The sequence below is a fragment of the Hipposideros armiger genome, unplaced genomic scaffold (genome assembly GCF_001890085.2).
Source record: "Hipposideros armiger isolate ML-2016 unplaced genomic scaffold, ASM189008v1 scaffold_1149, whole genome shotgun sequence".
Lineage (NCBI taxonomy): Eukaryota > Metazoa > Chordata > Mammalia > Chiroptera > Hipposideridae > Hipposideros > Hipposideros armiger.
This window is the reverse complement of record NW_017732499.1, coordinates 150,871-169,512: the sequence shown is the minus strand read 5'-3', so window position 1 is coordinate 169,512 and position 18,642 is coordinate 150,871. Positions and strand designations below refer to the sequence as shown.

The window sequence follows — 18,642 nt, the reverse complement described above, 5'->3', positions numbered from 1 at the left end:
AGCATATAAATTAACACACAAAATATAAAAAGAAAGCATCAACAGTACTGGTATTACTACTTAGGAAACTGGATTTTGTGTTTATACATATGTATACACATCCAGATGTTTCTCCCCTCATCTTTTTAGAGTGCTCATAATTTCTGAAAGAATAAGAGGAAGGTGTGTATTTAGGTGCTTTCTGAAGATCTATGCCCATGTGCAAGGGATTAAGCCATCTGCTGGTTTCAATTTACTAGGTGCTTCCAGAACAAGAAGATATATCTTGGCTCTCAGGTGACTCTGAATACAAACAATAAGTAGAGATATACTCCCAAAAGAGTGGAGGAGGGGAAGACAACGTTTTTCTTATATAGAGATATTTGTGGCAATTTCTGGAATTCTTGTCCCCAAAAGTGTAGTAAAGAAAGACCTCAGGTCTCTGTGAGTACAAGATAATAGAGATTAATACTCTGGGACAGAACCATTGTTCTAGTATCTTTAATGGAGGGGTGGGAGTAGAGTGGGGGGAGGGGTGTTAAACCTCCTCTGTAGACAAAAACAAATATTATAAGCATACCATAAACATACCATGCCAGACTAACCATGTTTTCACAGCAGTAGCTGGGCAATAGCGACCATCAGGAGGTTGCACCTTACCGGCACAGAACTCAACAACTTCAAACTGGTTTCTTTACCCAGGAGTTTCCTCAGTCTCTGATACAGTAATCCACCATGTAAATCTCCAAAAGAGGGTAAAATAGACTTTCCTAACTTATTTAATCATGGAATCTATTTTTCCACAGGGCAGCTCTTGGAACTAGTGTTCTGCATTTGAGGAAACACCTCAGTAATCAAGTAACATGCTGTGTTTTGTTGCCATTTTCTCACATAACAACAAAAACGTACATAAGCTATAGGAAGAAGAACTTATCATTACTGTGGAACCTGCACTCTCCAATACAGAGGCCAAGCCACATGTGGCTCTTGAGCACTTGATATGTGACTAGTCCAATTTGAAACATGCAGTAAGTGTAAAATACACACCAGATTTTTAAGATCCAGTACCCCCAAAAATGTAAAGTATCTTAATAATTTTGTATTGATTACATGTTGAAATGATATTTTGGATATACTAAGTTAAATCAAATACACCATTAAAATTAATTTCACTTTTTTCTCTTCACTTTTGTAATCTGGCTACTGAGAACAATTTTAAATTACATATGTGGCTCCCATTTGTGACTCTGAAGCTCACATCTGTTATCTTCTACAGATGGCTACTAATGGCTTAGACCTGGCAGAAGAAGTTATTGTGAAAATGAATGCTTAAGACAGACAACTAGAAGTGTAACTAGGGCCCTCATTAATTATGTGCTAATTTGTTAGAGAGCAGTTAACACACAATGAAGACTCATTCATTAATCAAAGTATGCTTGCATATATCCGTTCACTCAGATATATGTAATAGCTAAATGTTGGGTTTTGTTTCACATGTGATACTGACTCTCCCTAAGTCATTCGGTCTCTCCCTCTCCCTCTCCCTCTCCCTCTCTCTCTCCCTCCCTCTCTCTCTCACTCTCTCTCTCTCTCTCTCTCTCTCTCACACACACACACACACACACACACACACACACACAGAGTCCTACAGGGACTAAGAAAAGCCAAAGGGAAAACAAACAGGAGGTATCTGCAAACCATTTTCACAGTTGACAGTCAAGCCTTGTGTATTTTTTCTCCCTCTCTCCCTCCTTTTCCTCCATATTGTGCAGACAGGAGAAAGGCAAGGCAGAGAAAAGCTAGTCTGCTCTTTTAACCATGCTGCTCACTAACAAACTAACAACCCCCCTCCCCAAATAACAAAAATATGGATGATTTGGTTTTCATTTTAAATAATTTTTCAAATTCAGTTCAGAGGGGTAAGTAACTGGTACACAAAGGCAAAAGAAGATGCAGGAAATTCTGCAGATAAGAGACTGCCATCTGTGGAAGGGTGTAGGTGGGAATGGAGTGTTTTAGACTTTACTAAAATCAAATATTTTTTAAACCCTAAAGGCATCCTTCATTAGGCCTCTATTTATTAGCACTTTCAATGAAAGAATCCAGGAGAGGGCACCCCCAGTATGAGATTTATGATAATGCAAGAGGCCCAGATATTTAATGTCATCATCAACTTTTTCTTTCCTCACAACAGTACAAACAAAATGGCCAGGAGGAGAAGCAGGATAAACGCAGTCGCCATTATATTCTCATGCACAGCTGCACTTGGGGTGGCTTGTCCTGGACCTGTGATCTACTGCAGAATGGGCCCAACTCCTGCTGCTGCTGACCTTGAGGTCGACCCTTCTGGCCAGACTGGAGTCCTGCCTTATTGAGCCTGTAGCTCTTAGCTACAAATTGACATGGATGGAAGAGATAAGGAGAAAACCTGCCCTCTTAGGAGAAAGTATGTCATATAATTAAGCAGACACAGGAAAAAACATCAGAATATACTATTAAAAGAGGAGGAGGACAAGAAGTTGCTGAGTTAGGGAGGGGGCATTAGAGGTCCCAGGAAGCAATAAAACCCATTAAACCTGCATTCACAACTTATGCTGAGATGCTGAGCTGTAGCAAGCTCTCCCCCACCTTTTGCCTGCCTTCTCATTTGTTTTCCTTGCCAAGTCTATGCCAAGGTCACATGGCTTTGGTGAATATGAGGCTTACTTATTTAGCTATTCATTTAGACCAGTGTTGAATAAATAAGCAAGGTCCCCAAAGGAAGGCCTTATATGTGATTGAGAGTCTATTTCTATCACTATATGTCATGCAGTTCTGAGGCCTGAATTAAAGTGCAGACCAAACTCAACCAAAAATACTTTAGTTCCCAGTCCATTTTTGCTCTGTAGATCTACAGAGCCTGCCAACTCCTTTTCTCACACTACTGGACTGGAATTGTTTGTTTCCAGCAAGCAAAATAAATATTTGCATTAAAAGGAGCTCTTGAGCTAACCCAGCCTATTATTCCTCAGGGAATCAGAACCCTCTGAGGCACAAATGCCATAGTCAGGATTGGTTCTTGAAAATGAAAAACGGACACTTTGTTTTTACCCATCAAGTGATCCAGACCCCAAGCACTGCATCCACGTATAGAGATTCCATTTGGCTAAAATGCTTATTTGAAGTCATAATTGAGCATGACTTTCTATGCATTGCAATCGGTACATAAAATTCAGCTCCCCCTTTAAATATATAAAGGACCTGCATATTATAAAACTGTCATATCCATTTCATCATTGACAATCCTCATGACAGCCCTGTGAGGTGGAGAGGGTGATTATTATTATTATTATTATCATTATTACCCATGGAAGTGGCAGAGAAAGACTTTAAGATTTCCAACACAGGGCTCTTTGTATTACTAATGTTTTGTTTTGTTTACTTTTAATCATGTTTCCTTAAAATGGCTATATCACAAACTTCAGTTTGTTGCACTGAAATTATTAAGATTTTTTCTCTACAAAAATTTACACAATTTGAGTACTACCTTAATTAAATCTTAGTGCGTCAAAGAAAGTTAAAGATATAAATTGCCATGGAAGAGTTCCAATTTAGCATAGACCAAGAAAATGATTGTTTCTTAAGTTATCAGAAAGTGAATACTATTACTTAATAATTAGTTAGTTAACTGAATCACAGGGGAACACATGCTGTCAATCTCTGTTCTCACTTACTCGGTTACAAATGGAACAAGAAAAGTAAAAACTGATGACTGATATGAGATTGGGCAAAATAAAGATATATAATATTTTAGGGTACATATGGAAACAAGGTACACAATTGTGTTAGTGCAACAAAATACACAAAGTTGTAATATGTCCCCAAAACTTGGTGATCTCAAAGAATAATGCAGTCTCCCCATTTTTAAGAGATTCTTTCAATCTATCCTCAAATATTTCCACTGTTACCTTCAGGGTTTACAATAGTTCATGTTACATATAGCAAATAATATTAAAGTTATACTAGTTGTGGTGAAAATGCCCCAAAATCTTCAAGAGGCAACATACTTGATTGAGCACTGCTCAAAAATAATGCAGAAGGGAACAAATTAGTTAATTAAATAAGAAGTGACCTGCCACACTTCTTTTTATAGCAACATTTAGGGGTATTTTTTTCCCCTTCTTGGGAAAACAAGATAGGAGAGGACCCTCCCAAACCTATAATTCTACTCTTTCAGGAAAATTAAAACTTAAAACATGTTTAAGTGCTAAACAAGCTTACCCTGGCTTCCAATTTACCGAGGTGTCAATTCATAAAGACACACTCAAACATGGCCTTTGCTTGGATTTGACACACAAAAGGGTTGCATTTCACAATGGTCAATACAACGTCAGTTACCCTAGTGGACCTTGAAAGGGCAGGTGAGCAAGAATGAGTCCAGTTTTTCTGAAGTTCCTAAAAATGAAACTGATATGTTGAGCTACAGTATCACTTCTTCGTGCTTTAGGCTTTAGGTCTCAAGGATGAACGGTGGATCCGCAAACAGAAACAGAAGGTAACTCCCGGGGGTTTTTTGTTCACTGCTATATCCCCAGATTCTAGTCTAGAATAATGAATAAATACACTTGGGAAGTGAAACCCGGATTTGAATCTTCATGCTTACCCTTCCTAGCTCTGAGACTTTGAACTAATTCCCTAAAGCACCTCGAAGTCTTTCTGGATGATGAAAAAAGCATGTGGTTCCATAAAGCCCTGTCCATCGGGTGCGTATAACCTTCAGCCTATAGGGGTCAAATGAAATGAATTTAAAACCAGATGGTGAAAAGCAGGTACCACTATCATTTCAAAAGGAGCCTACATTGTTGATGGCATTTTGTCTTACGGCTTTCTGAGAGGTCCTTCATTATTCTTGAAAGAACTTGTCGAATCCAACTTTGGGAGTCCTCTGAAACCTGCTACCTATGTGGCATGCCCCCAACCTGAGTATTCTCAAAGATAAACAATTGAGGCCAATTTTATATATTTATTATCTGAGGATGTGAAAATAAAACAAGAAGCTAAACAGGTAGATGCTTTTCAAAACCATTTTGTCCCCGTTTGTTCTGATGTGTGCAAACATAAACAGTCACAAAATATACAAAGGTTCTTACCTTTCTTCAGTCACAGATTCTTTGAGAATCCTATGAATACTAGAGATCCTCTTCCCAGAAACATGAGCACACACACACACACAAAACATATGCACACGGGCACATGCATACATTCCAATACACACACAACACACACACGCACACCCAAAAATACTTTTTGGCAACAGAGTACTCCCCAACTCCTCCCAAAATTCATCTGTGAATCATGAAGAACTACTGAACTAAATAAGTACTTAGATGTACATGGGGATAGATGTAAAATATTTACACATACCCAGGTACTAAATGACTATTTAAATAATTCTTAAATCTTATACAGTATATAACTTCCTCCTCCACTCTGATACATGAAATTGCCAGTGACCAAGTTCTAGGAAAGGGATAAACTCGTGTTCTGAGTATTGAAGTGACAGATGCTCCTATAGTGCTCTGCAAACCACTATTTCCTTGAAGTCGTTTTACAACTTCTATGTGTTTACAGCAGGGTTGAATTTAACGTGACAACTTGGCTCAGTGGGTATTGTAGACAATTTCTAGTGGAGCCTGTGTCTTGGAAGATAAGGTGATTAGCCAGGGAGTTCACTCATCTCTTAATCTAGCAGTATAAAACTGAGCAACGTTCTTTTCACAATCACTAGTTCCTTTTTCAGCAAGTGTCTGCCTGTTCCAGGGGATGCAGTATTATTCCATCAAAGGCAGACACATCACACTTTTGTCATGGTTACCCTGATCTTTGAGATTAGTGATTTTTACCAGAAGTGTATTTTACAGTTCAGCAAATAGCTTCATAGGGATTATATAGGCATCTAAAAAATGACAATAGACAATAACAGCTCACACTTCAAATGGAGAAAAACATTTGACAGCAACATTTGCTACAATATTTGCTAGCCTATGGATTTTACTATTCTAATTGAGCTTTAGGAAAGAAAAAGCAACCAGGAAAAGAGATGCTCTAAGACTTAAGGAAATTATATTTCAGGGTTTAAATGGAGTTATGATATGGTTTCTTTCAAGAGCCCAGAGTAATGATAAAAATAGATTCATATGCAAATTTCTCCACTCAGTAAAAATCATGAATTTTAATAACTAAAGGCATAGGATAGCCAAGAGTTCCCGTTCTGTCCTTCAGCAAGCTGACACTTCATCCCTCCTAGCAGTTTTCAGCTGGGCAATTATTTTAGCTTCAGATTGTCTTTATTTCTGAATTTAGGTATGGAAGGAACCCCAAAATGGTCAAATTCTCTCTCCATTTGCAAAAGTATTGGCATTTTATTGCCATAGTCCACATTTCCGTTTTGTTTTCTATGCCCTAACTGAATAAAAGATGATTTCTCTTTCTCTTTCTCCTCTGATCTCTGGTGTCATCCAGTCCCTGAAATATTCAATCTCTATGCTTTTTAGAAGAGTTTTGTGGTGTCTTTATTTTGCAGGTTCTCAGACCATCCTCCCTTAAGTCTGGTATCAGGTTGCCTTCACTTGCCTCCTTCCTTTCCTTCCTTCCTTCCTTCCTTCCTTCCTTCCTTCCTTCCTTCCTTCCTTCCTTCCTTCCTTCCTTCCTTCAGGCAGTAATGTTAAGGCTCATGGTTGTGATACCATTGAATGTGGCTTGTGTGGAAACTGCCTCAGGTAGGCTCAGGAAAACTCAGGGACCTTCTGTAGGGCCACAGTAGGAGATGGAGCCTTCTAAACAAAGATGCTGAAGAGAGGGAACTCAGCCTGACTGGGCTGCAGCAGATCGATCAGAAAGCACACCGTCCCGGAGAAGCCTTCATACAAGCTGTATATACTCTCAAGGACTCGAGAACCAGCCTTGAATTCCTCAGTAAATAAAAATTCAGCAAACCTAAGAGAAGAAGAAGAAAATATAAAGAGTTTTAACATGAGTGTTTCCACACTATTGGCCTTGGGTTGCTTCTTTCTCCTCTCCGCTAAGTTAAAGTTTTAACATCATTTTCCTTCCAGAATTGTATAATATTTTAAGACAGATCTTTTCTGTTAAAAAACAAACAAACAAACAGAGAAGCCATTATGTAAGTATATATGTTTCACAACAAATCATGTTGATGGGCAAATTCAACTATTTTGAGCATTTGCAAAGCATAACAGTTTGGTATTTACTGAGGATTTCATTCCTTCTGTCATCCAATAATTAAAAGAAAAAAGACACATAAGTAGCCATACTTTTATTTATCTTGAACAAAAGCAAGCTGATATATGACTATTCCTTTAAAAAAGTAAATATGCTGTCTTTCTGCAGGCATGTTATTGCTAAGCTAGCTTTCATTTATATGTGACAGGGAGCAGAGACTATGAAAATAAATGGGCAAGTTTTTATCCAATCTGTGCTTTGGGCAAACAAAGGAATGCAATGAATGGGAAAAGGCAAGCCGCATTTTATAATCATGACATCAAATAGCAAACTCAGCTACAGGATAGATTATTTTTAGGACATCTCCCTTAAAAATAAGTCACTGGCCTCTAAATTCTCTGTGAAAGAGCTTTTTTCTTTTACTGGTATTTGCCACAAATCCTATTCAAATTATTTATAATGAATAACATTTTTAGCAGTGAACAGTTTTTAAAGTGCTGTCACCAATGTCATCTCTTTACTGACTAGCTCTCCTCCTTCCCAACAACAACAAAAATAATCACCAATTCAGAGGCTGGAGCTCAAGTGTTGGTAAGGCCTGACAGCTGACACTGCCATAAATTTAGATGATTGCTACTATGCAGGGAGTCTTATGAAGAGTAACGTACTTATTTGATCATTTTAGGGTTCTTAGAATTATTGATGGCAGATTAAAATAAATCAGCAGGAAACACTGCAATTTTGTTTGGTACAATTTTTCTATCAACTGTTTTCCTGAAGATGCAATGATTTCTAAATGGAACTCAAAATTTTAAACAGTAGAATAATGATGCATCTTAAGAGTTTATTCAAAATTTGCCATTATACAATGAAGCTTCATGGTATAGCTTCAGAGAGTCTTAATCATTTTAGTGCTATAGATTATTTGGCAGTCTGGACTCTGTCTCAGAAAAAGTCATCAAAAACATAAAATAAAATACACAGGACTCCCAAGACAATTAATTCTATCAAAGCACAGTTAGCAATTTTTTAAAAACCAAATTTGTGATATAATAATATATGTATCCTTTATTAACACATTAAATAACAAGATCTAGTAGAGGGTCTAATAACTGCAGACTTTTCTAAGTAGTGATGGGAGTGAAACATATTTCATAACACCTGCAAAAATAATAATATGATGCTATGTGAATATCTGTGACATCTATAGGTGACAGACTCACAGATACTGCTCCTGTGGCTTATTGCTTACATTCAGAATTGAATGAAATGCTATATTTCAGTTTGAGATGTAATACTTTTCTTAAATTCACAAACCCTGAATTAAGAAGCCCTGGTGTAGGGCCGGCCGAGTGACGCAATGGTTAAGAACTCGCTTGGGATGCCAGAGGGCCCCGGTTCGGATCCCACATATGAGGGCCAGTGACACTGCCCTCCACAGCTAAGATGCTGAACAACAGCTCAACCTGGAGCTGGGCTGCCATGAGTCGCCGGCGACGGCGGGGGCTGCAGTCCCTGTGGCAGTGGATTGCCATGGGCTACCGTGTGTAGCCAGCAGCCAGCGTGAGCAGCCAGCAGCCAGCGTGAGCGGCCAGCAGCCGCAGTGAGCGGCCGTCCAGAAGCCGGCGACTGATCTGCCTCGCCCGGGAAGAGCGCAATGATGGTGCCAACTTGGGCCAGTGAAGCAACGTCCACCACAACTAGATTGAAGAACAAAACGACAGCAACTTGTCTGTTCCCCTTTCCCCAATTCCCCAGCACTGTTCACATCCCCCCAATTCCCCAATAAAAAATCTTAAAAACAAAAAAGAAGCCCTGGTGTAGTAGAAAGGGGAAGAACTGTACAGTTGAAATATCCAACTCTGATAATTTCATGTTACATGAACTTTGGCAAATATCTTAATCTGACTTTAATAATGGTGAAGTTGCAGAACTGCATAAAATTATCTGTGAAGATTAAAAATACCATATGTTAGTCTCAGCATATAGCCAGCATTCAATACATGGTAATTTTCATTTTCTTCACTTAAACATATTACAGCAGAATATTTGTAAAACGGAGACAACCATTCCATCATACTTTAAAAGCAACCCACAGTTAATTTTGCTCTCTCTTCTGCCAACATTTTTCTCCCCCTAAGCTTTGATTGATTTATTACATTGTTGAAATTGGGCTGCATAATATCTGGTATCCTACATTGTTTTATTTAAAAATAATATGATAAACATTTTTGTGCTTTTCAAAATAATTTCTAAATGATATACAGCAATTTATAAGAATACCATTAATATATGAGAGTAGCAGTTTCATTCTATTCTGGCCTGTATTCTGGCCTATCTACATGATATTGAACTGAAAATGAGTGTTTCCAAAATCTACCTAATGGTGCAGAATTCAAACTAACAAGTTCATTTTTCTAAAAAGTTCTGTCAAATATAAGTCAGAATGGTAATTATAGAACTACAGACAATTAAAGAATTACAGACACTGAGAGAATTACATATCAAAACCTACTGATTATGGCCAAAACTAAAATCAGAGGAAAATTCATTGATCTAAGTTTTTATTACTATTATTTTTATTAGAAATATGGAAGTTATTCTAATTAAGCATTTTTTTTAAACTTTAGAAAATAACAAAAAGGAATACCGGAAAGTCAAAATAAAGGCAGAAAACAATGAATTAAGAAGCAAAAGAGAAAAAAAGAATTAATAAACAAAACCAAAAACTTGTTCCTTGAAAGGATGAACAACAAAGACAAAATGCTGGCATGTCTGACCAAAATGGAAAAGCATTAGGAATTCAAAAGGACATATAAGCACAGACATGAGAAATATAAAACGTCATAGAACTATATTGTTAGAGCTTTACATCAAACATTTGAAAATCCGTATGAGTTAGATACTTTTATAAGACTATATTCACTGGCAAAATTAATTGAAGAAGAGGTAGAAAACCTGAAAAATTAAATAATCATAGAAGAAACTGAAAAGGTTGTCAAATATTTTTCTGCAACCATAAATTCCAACTGTATGTTAAAACAGTAATAGGCGAAGACCAAGTAATGTTTATTCCAGAGAGCTACATATTGTTTGACATTACTGTTTTAGGAACTGCCAAATTGAGGGAAGTCTCCCCACTTTGGGCCACACCATATTTAATTTTGAATTATAATGAAGTGGAAATTTTAGTACTCTAAGCAATTAAATGCAATGTCCAAATAATATTCAGATATTACCTGCACATTTTCATTCCTTACCTATGAGACATTTAAGTTGTCTGAAGGGCGCTGCACCCCAGAATCTTATAACCAAGACTGTAGGTTAGGACTGGTCTGCCAGAAAAATAAGGGGGTTTGCTCTGACCCTTTTTAATAGGCTCTCTAGGCTATGACAACCTCTGATGAAATTTATCCCAAAGGTGATATTGCATTAACTTAGATAAGAACCAGAATGACTTTCTTTTCCTACATTTGGGAAATAAAGGGTCAGGCTGCAATCAAACAGATTAGGGAGCCAGGAATCAAGATATGGCAACAGAATTTCTAAACAATGAAGCTTCAAATAGAGGACATGCATATGTTAATAAGTTTCCTTCGGTGCATACACACAAGTATCATAAAGGATGTTTTATGTTTTTTAAATTGAATATTAGATAAGTTGGCTTGGGAAGGCCTTTCTGAGAAAATGACTTTTGAGCGAAGCTCTGAGGGAAGTGAGAGAGCTGGGAGATACGTGTAGAAATTGAGTATTACAGGTAGAGGGAACAAAAACTTCAAAGGCCTTGAAGTAGATTGTATCTGGCATCCCAACTGAACCACAAGGAAGCCACGCACTGTGGCGGAAAGAACCAAGAAGAATAAGAGTAGGGGGTGATATCATAGAGGTAATGGGAGGCAAAATCCTATAGGGCCTTTCGTTCAGAGGAAAGACTTTAACTTTTACTCTGTCATATGGGAAGCCACTGGATTATCCTAAACAGCAGCATGTCATAATCTGACATAATATATATCATAAGAAACAAGTTTAAAAGATCATGGTGAGGGCTGGCAGAGTGGCGCATTGGTTAAGAGTTGGATGGGACACCAGCTCTGAGCGGCAGGGCCCCAGTTCGGATCCCACATGAAGGCCAGTACGCTGAACCCTCTACAGCGAAGATGGTGAACAACAGCTCGACCTGGAGCTGGGCTGCCATGAGTCGCCAGCAACGGCGTAGGCTGCAGTGGGGCTGCAGTGGCCTGCCGCAAGTGGCCGGCAGCCAGTATGAGCAGCCGGCAGCTGGCGCGATCTGCCCTGAGCCACTGTGAGCAGCCATCCAATGGCTGGTGAGCAACTGCCTCCCCTGGGAAGAGCACAATGATCACAATACCAACATGGGTCAGTGAAGCGACGTCCTCCACAACTAGACTGAAGAACAAAAGGACAGCAACTTGTCTGTTATCCTCCCCCAATTCCCCAGTAAAATCTTTAAAAAGAAAAAAAGATCATGGTGAAACAGAGAAGCATTCCTGATGAAATCAGCATAAAGTCAAGGGGGCAAGGGTGTTTACTATCCCTCTTATTATTCAACACTTATGGAGATTCTGACCCATGCAATATGAAATGAGAAAAAAAGGGTATACACATGAGAAACGTAGTAACAAAATTATAATTATTTTCAGATAATATGTGTCTATTTCATTTTATTAGGAATCTAGTGAAAATCTAATAAAAACAGCAATAGAGTTCAATAAGGTGGACAGATATATTATGATATTTATCAAAACTAAGATGTTCATGAGACCCAATGTACATTTATGTGAAAGACATGCATCTTAGATTGCTGAACTACAATAATATGTATATTTTTAAAAGCTTTCATAAATGCCAGTAATAAATTACCTGAAAACACAATGGAAACATAGTGGGTTGTCAGAAAAGTCATGACGTGCTTTTTCTGTTTTTTGTTGCAAAAATGCATCGTGACTTTTCTGACAACCCAATAGAATATGTAGGAATAAAATTAACAAGAAACATGCAAGACCTTCCTCAAAAGATCAAAATTATACCAAATGACATTTTTTAAACCTTAAATAAAGGGAAAACATACCATGTTCCTGGACAGAAAAGCTAAATATTTTATGTTAATTCTCACTAAAGCAACTTATAATTTCATTGAAATTTCAATCAAATTGCCATAGGATAGTTTTTAATTTGAAAAATTGAGTCTGAAATACAATTTGAAGAATAAATGAGACAGAATAGCTAAGAAAAATTAGAAATAAATAACGAAATATAGAAAGTCCAGAAACAAACCCATACATTTATATAAATTTGGTTTAAGATAAAATTGGAATTTCAAATCATTGGGGTAATTGGTCAACAGATGTTTTTGGAAAGTTTTCTTTTCATTAAAACACACAAAGATAGATACCCATATGATACCATTGGATAAAAAAGTAAGTTCTAGATTAATCAAAGATTTAAAACTTAAAATCATAAAGTACTAAAAGTTAATGTAAATTAATATTTTTATAATCTTGGAGTGGGAAAGGCTTTTTTAAACATAACAGAAAATCCAGAAATCTTGAAAGTTCAACAAATTAGAGAAGAAAAATACTTAAAATTGGGTATGGCAAAAGACCATGAACTAAGTGGAAAGAGAAATGCAAAGTAGGAAAATATTTACAGCATATATTGACAAAGAATTATAATCTTCAGTATAAACATAACAATAGGAAAAACTGAGCAAAAAATAAGACAGGCTAGAAATACCTATGGATCTAATGACTTCAGTTCTAAAATTTCTCTGAAAAGAAATGATTGCACAAGTGCATAGAAATGTATGTATTGGATATTTGGAACAATTTTGTTTGTATTAGTAAAGACTACCTACACATGTGCCAAGTATCCATTACTTAAAGATTGGTTAATTTAATCATGGTACATCTATAGTAAATGACTATATAGGCATTAAAACAATGAGATAGATCTATACAAACTGAAATGAAGGATGACCCTTAAAATTGTTTATTTAAAATTTTAAGCTGAAAACAGTATGTATAGTATATATGTAGTATCTTATTTTTTTCAAATAAGTCTAGCTTTTATTTTTTATCCCTTTGCCCTTTTTAATCTTTCATTATAGATAGCCATTTTAAAAATTGTTTATTTTTATTTATCCCCTTACTTTTGAAATCTAGGCATTTTTGTATTTGTATTGCCATTTTTAAACAGTAGCATACTATACTCACATTTATCCAACTTGCTGTCACTAATTAACATCATAAATCTCACTCTATAGTAGTATATAGAGATAGCCCTCATTCTTTTTTATAGCTGCATATAGTACTCTACTATGTGAATGTCATAGTTCATTCAACCAATCCCCTTTTGATTAATATTTGTATATTTTGTTGTTACAAACAGTTCTAAAATGAATACACATATGCACACTTTTTTACACGTTTTTGCTAGTCAGATTTTTATACACATAGAAATACTTATATATTATACACACACAGAGATATATGGACATACATTTATGCATACACAAATGTCTGGAATGATGTAACTCAAGTTTTTAGTAATAATAACAATGAACACTTACATTGCAGTTACTGTGTGCCAGGCACTGTTCTAAATGATAAATGAGGACATTATACTAAGTGAAATACGTCAGTCGCAAAAAGACAAACACTGCATGATATCACTTATATGAGGTATCTACAATAATCAAACTTATAGAAGCAGAGAATAGAATGATGTTTGCCAGAAGCTGGGGGAGGAGAGAGAAATGGGGAATTGTTGCTCAGTGGGTATAAAGTTTTAGTTATGCAAGGTAAGTGCTAGAGATCTGCTGTATGACATTGTGGCTATAGCTAACAATATAGCATTGCGAACTTTAAAATATGTTAAGAGGATAGATCTCATGTTAAGTGCTGTTAGCATGATAAAAAAAATCACAAATACACATACCCTTTGGCCCAGAAATTCTACTTCTAGGGATTTATGTTTCAGATACACGATGCATGTACAAAATATGTACAAGGTATTCATCATAGCATTCTTTGTAAGGCAAAATACTGGAAATAATCCAAATATCCCTCTGGGCTGGTTAAATAAATAATGGTTCATTCATACTAGGTAATATTATGCAAAAATAAAAATGAAAAGTCCTGTATGTATTGATTTAGGGTGATCGCTAAAATAGCAGGTTGCTACCATTTGTATATAAAAAAAAAAAGGGGTAAAATTTTTTTGCCCTATTTGCTTGTAGATATACACAGAATAACTCTGAGAAGATAACTAAGAAACTGGTAATGCTGATTATCTCCCAGGAAGTAAACTAAATTGCTTAGAGTGCATAGTTGATGTATTTCTTTTTACACTGTTTAAACTATGTGACTCTATTATCTATTCAGAAAATTCGTTAGATTAACATTTGGGGGAAAGAATACACGTGAAGAACAGCTGACCTTTGGGCTCGGTAGATGTACTTAGAGTTTCCTGTGAGCCGGTACAGCAGCAGGAAGACATAGGCACTGCCAGCTACGCCATGGCAAATCCCTGGCCCCTTCTTTAGTAGGCCCTTCTGCCATGTGAGCTCCCCACACCGGATACATGTGTCCAGGTACTGTGGTTTCTTGGAAACGAGATAAGCTTTGGCAAACAGATAGGCAATTCCTGTGAAAACATCAAAAGACATTAGAGGTGACTTTCAGGGCTTAATACTACAGAGCGGAACTTCTCAGGTTGTAAAACAGTCACACATTACCAGTCTATTGGTAAAATATGCATTCTAATCAGGTAGATCTGAGGTGAGGCCCAAGATACTGCATTTCTAACAAGTATCCTGCTGGGGACCACATTCTTAATAGCAAGACTAGAGAATCTTCTACAAGGGAGTCTTATTTTACCTGTGAGATTTAGTTTAAGTTCTTTGAATGGTATCATGGTGTTGGCAGTACATAGATTGATAAAATCCATAATTTACAAATGGGTTAATGTTTAATGAAGCATACTCTGGAAAGCATTGTGCATATCTGCCCATTCCCCTCAGAAGTTCAGAATTTGTCAAGTTAAAGCACTTATAACTTGACACCTTTTCTTAAGAACAAAACCAGGAGTCCTGCCAAAATCAACAATGATCTCAAACCACGGAGCCGAGACTTCTACTCCAGCTGTGAAGTTTTTCCCAACTTGATTGTTCCAAGGAAAGACACTTTCCCTCAAAACTTCTCAACAAAGGCAATCTCGATTACACAGGCAGGAACAGAAACAAGAGAAGCGGCAACTATTAATAGAATCATTTCCCTCAAGTTCCAGGTGCTCATATGCAGAGTGAGATTAGTGATGTAAGATCACTCTCTCGCCTGCATGACCTAACTTTCTCCTATATAAAGTGGGCAAGACGGGAATTTAGTCGGCATCTTGACTAGCTCATCCATCAAGGTTCTCTCTGACGTTCCTTGTCTTTGACTAGGCTCTTGTACAGCTCTGCAGAGATAGGAATTACCGTGTAGAAAACTGATAGTAATGTAAAGAATTCCTGTCCTTAGAAACTCACATTCTGTCTGGTGGCAGTCAGGCTGACTTCCTTCAGCCCTTGTGAAAGCAGCCGGGTTTTCATCTATTAAGCAAATTCATGTCCACATTCCTAATGGCCTGTAAATACGTCTGCTCTTTGGATTGTCCTGTGAACCAGCTGTAACACCTTTCTGGTTCCTTCATTCACTAATGAGCACTAACATTGTTGACATATGTTTATTTTATATTTGTATGAGAGTTAATTTTATTCCCTTTTAAAATGTATCCTTTAACACTTCCTATGATTAGCATTTACACAACAGGCTCTCCTCAGCCAGTGCGTTCCAGTCAACCACTGACAATGTCACCTATAGCATTGTCCTCCTTCAATTTTAGAAACAAAGTATCTCTCACAAAGGATGATTTGAAAAGAATTGAACTTATTTAATTACACATCCATTCATTCACTGTATCCATTCATTTGAAAGTGTTCATTGATTATCCACTGTATGCAGAGCCCTATGCAGGGCTGGCTTTATGGGCATGTGACCTGTACAGTGTTCCAAGGGCCTCCAGAAGGGCCTGATGTTGGGTTTAATGCTCTGCTGTTGCCATCTTGAAATTCTTAATCATTATTTAAAAGAGGGCTGTATTTTTATTTTGTACTGGGTCCCCCAAATAATGTAGCCAGTCCCAGCCCTGGTATCACATAAAATAAATGTTGAACATGATCCCTGCCCTTCAGGAAGGCAGCGTCTAGAAAGGGAGAGAAAAATAGGTACATGTGACTGACATATAATAGGACATGTAGGTCATGATGTTATTGGTGCATGAAATGAATGGTGCTATCAATACCACTAGAGGGATCAGAAAAGTGGAAGCTCCCTGAGGGAGAGTCAGATGAAGCAGGGTTTCCTCAGGACTTTGTAGAATGCATAGGAAACTCCAGGCCCAAGGTGAGGTAGAGAGAGCATTCTAGGCATGAAGATGGGCAAGGGCAAAGATTCGGAGCAGGACAAATAAGCCACACAAAGACCAGCGGGGCAATGCTCTAATTAAGAGGACAGTGGGGTAGAAGAAGAGATCACGTTCACATAGTGGATGATTTTACAAGTCTAGTTAGGCAGTGTGGACTGCATTGTGTGGGCAATAGGGAACCAGTGGGAGTGTTTTTGTTGTGGATTGGTTTTTATTCTTAATGATGTAATGAGTTATTATAAACAAAATGCCCCAGGGCTGGCTGAGCGGCTCAGTTGGTTAAGAGCTCGCTCAAGAGTTTGAGCTCTGAGCAACAGCGGTTCAAGTCCAGCCTGAGCTGAGCAGCCGCTGAGCTGCCAACAGGTAGCAGGATGGCTCAGCTTAAAAAAAAAAAGCCCCACAGTGGTGTCAAAAGAGACCTAAAGAAGGGCAATGGGGTAGCTATGAGCTGATCATGTTGGCAGAAAGATGGCAAAGGGGCTAACAGAAGAGACAGCTTCCAGGATTTGGTGGCTGTTTTGATATCCCTTGAGTACCTACTATATGCCAGGCAAAGGAGTAGGTGCTAAGGTTTTAAAAGGCCCCAGCCTTCATAGTGTTTACAACCTCACTGGGGGAATTGATTAGGCTAAGTGAGGGGAAACACAGGTGCTGTGGAAGCACAGAGGAAGGCTCCTAACCCACACCTGGAGGGACGAAAGGCCCACGATGGGGAGTGACACCATCTGACCTGAGTACCAAAGGATGAGGAGCTATTGGCCAGGTGAACTGGAAGCCCTTGCTGCTCTGCCGGATCCTCCTTTACCTTGCCAGCAGGTGCCCCATCTCCCAATAGCTATGACCTGGCCACTAACAAAGCTCACATTTGCCCTCTTCTTGGGAGATTTACACTGCGCCAAATGGGAGGCACCCACCCCCCAGCAGATTTTGACCAATGACTGCCTGACACGAGGGTACAAAAGATCAGCCCCTGCCTTAAGACAAACCAGGTATAATCTGTGCCTCTTCACTTCCTCTTGAAATCCAGGTGAGGCTAGTCTCCAGGTGAGACACAGAAAGCCCTTTGTGACCCAGCTCCTACTCTGTTCTCCTGCCACTTCTTCGCCACTCCCTACTTGAAGCCTTTCTTTTAAGTAAAACCAAAGCACCCGCAGTTCCCTTTCCTTTGCTGTGTGGTTCTACACCTCTGACTGACTTTTCTTGGAACTTCTCACCTTTCTTAGCCTGGCCAACTTACCTCAGTCATCACCTCCTCCAGGAAGCCTTTCCTGATGGAGGAGCAACAGGAATCCCTCTGAGCTCCCATCACTCCCTATACAAACCTTAGTTAGCACTTATACAGTATCATATTAAAATTATCTGTGAACATGTCTGCCTCCCCCATTATAGTGCAAACTACCCAAGGGGGGGGAACCTCTATCTTGTTCATTTTTACTCCCCTAGTCTGTGGCATAGTGTTTGACACATGGCAAAGGCTCCACACTTGGCTGCTGACCTTATAATGTCTTATTTCTCACCCAAGCACAGGCCAACACTGAGGTAGAGATGAGAGATGTGGAAGGAAGAAGGGCTGAGATGGTCCAACTGCTATACCAGGCTATTCGCCCCAGGCAGCTAATAGGTATCGATCCTATGGTTCTAGTGAGAGAGAAAGGGCCTCTTCCTGCAGCCTGAGTCACATAATGGTACATGGAAGGGACCTTGAACAACTTCTAAATCTATTGTCTCCGGACTGGACCTGTGAAATCCACAATAATCTATAAAAAAGGAATGTTGAATTTCTTTCTTTTGATGGGAATGTATCATTTCGCCCTGGGAACACTGATTATGGTGCATTAATAAGAAACCTGAGGGCCGGACGAGTGGCGCGATGGTTAAGAACTGGCTTGGGACGCCAGAGGGCCCCGGTTCGGATCCCACATATGAGGGCCAGTGACACTGCCCTCTACAGCTAAG

The 18,642-nt window shown here is 38.4% G+C and overlaps 1 protein-coding gene across 1 annotated transcript in view; it reads right to left on the bottom strand.

The window, feature by feature from the left end:
* Window positions 1–1,589: 1,589 nt before the first annotated feature.
* The window catches only part of LANCL3 (LanC like family member 3), a 116,122-nt gene continuing 99,069 nt past the window's right edge, over window positions 1,590–18,642 (bottom strand). The window contains exons 4-5 of the mRNA XM_019632526.1: window positions 14,658–14,865; window positions 1,590–6,954 (exon numbers count right to left, since the gene is read on the bottom strand). Of these exons, the coding sequence (XP_019488071.1) occupies window positions 6,795–6,954; window positions 14,658–14,865 (368 nt within the window). The 3' untranslated portion in view covers window positions 1,590–6,794. The remainder of the gene's footprint in view (window positions 6,955–14,657; window positions 14,866–18,642) is intronic.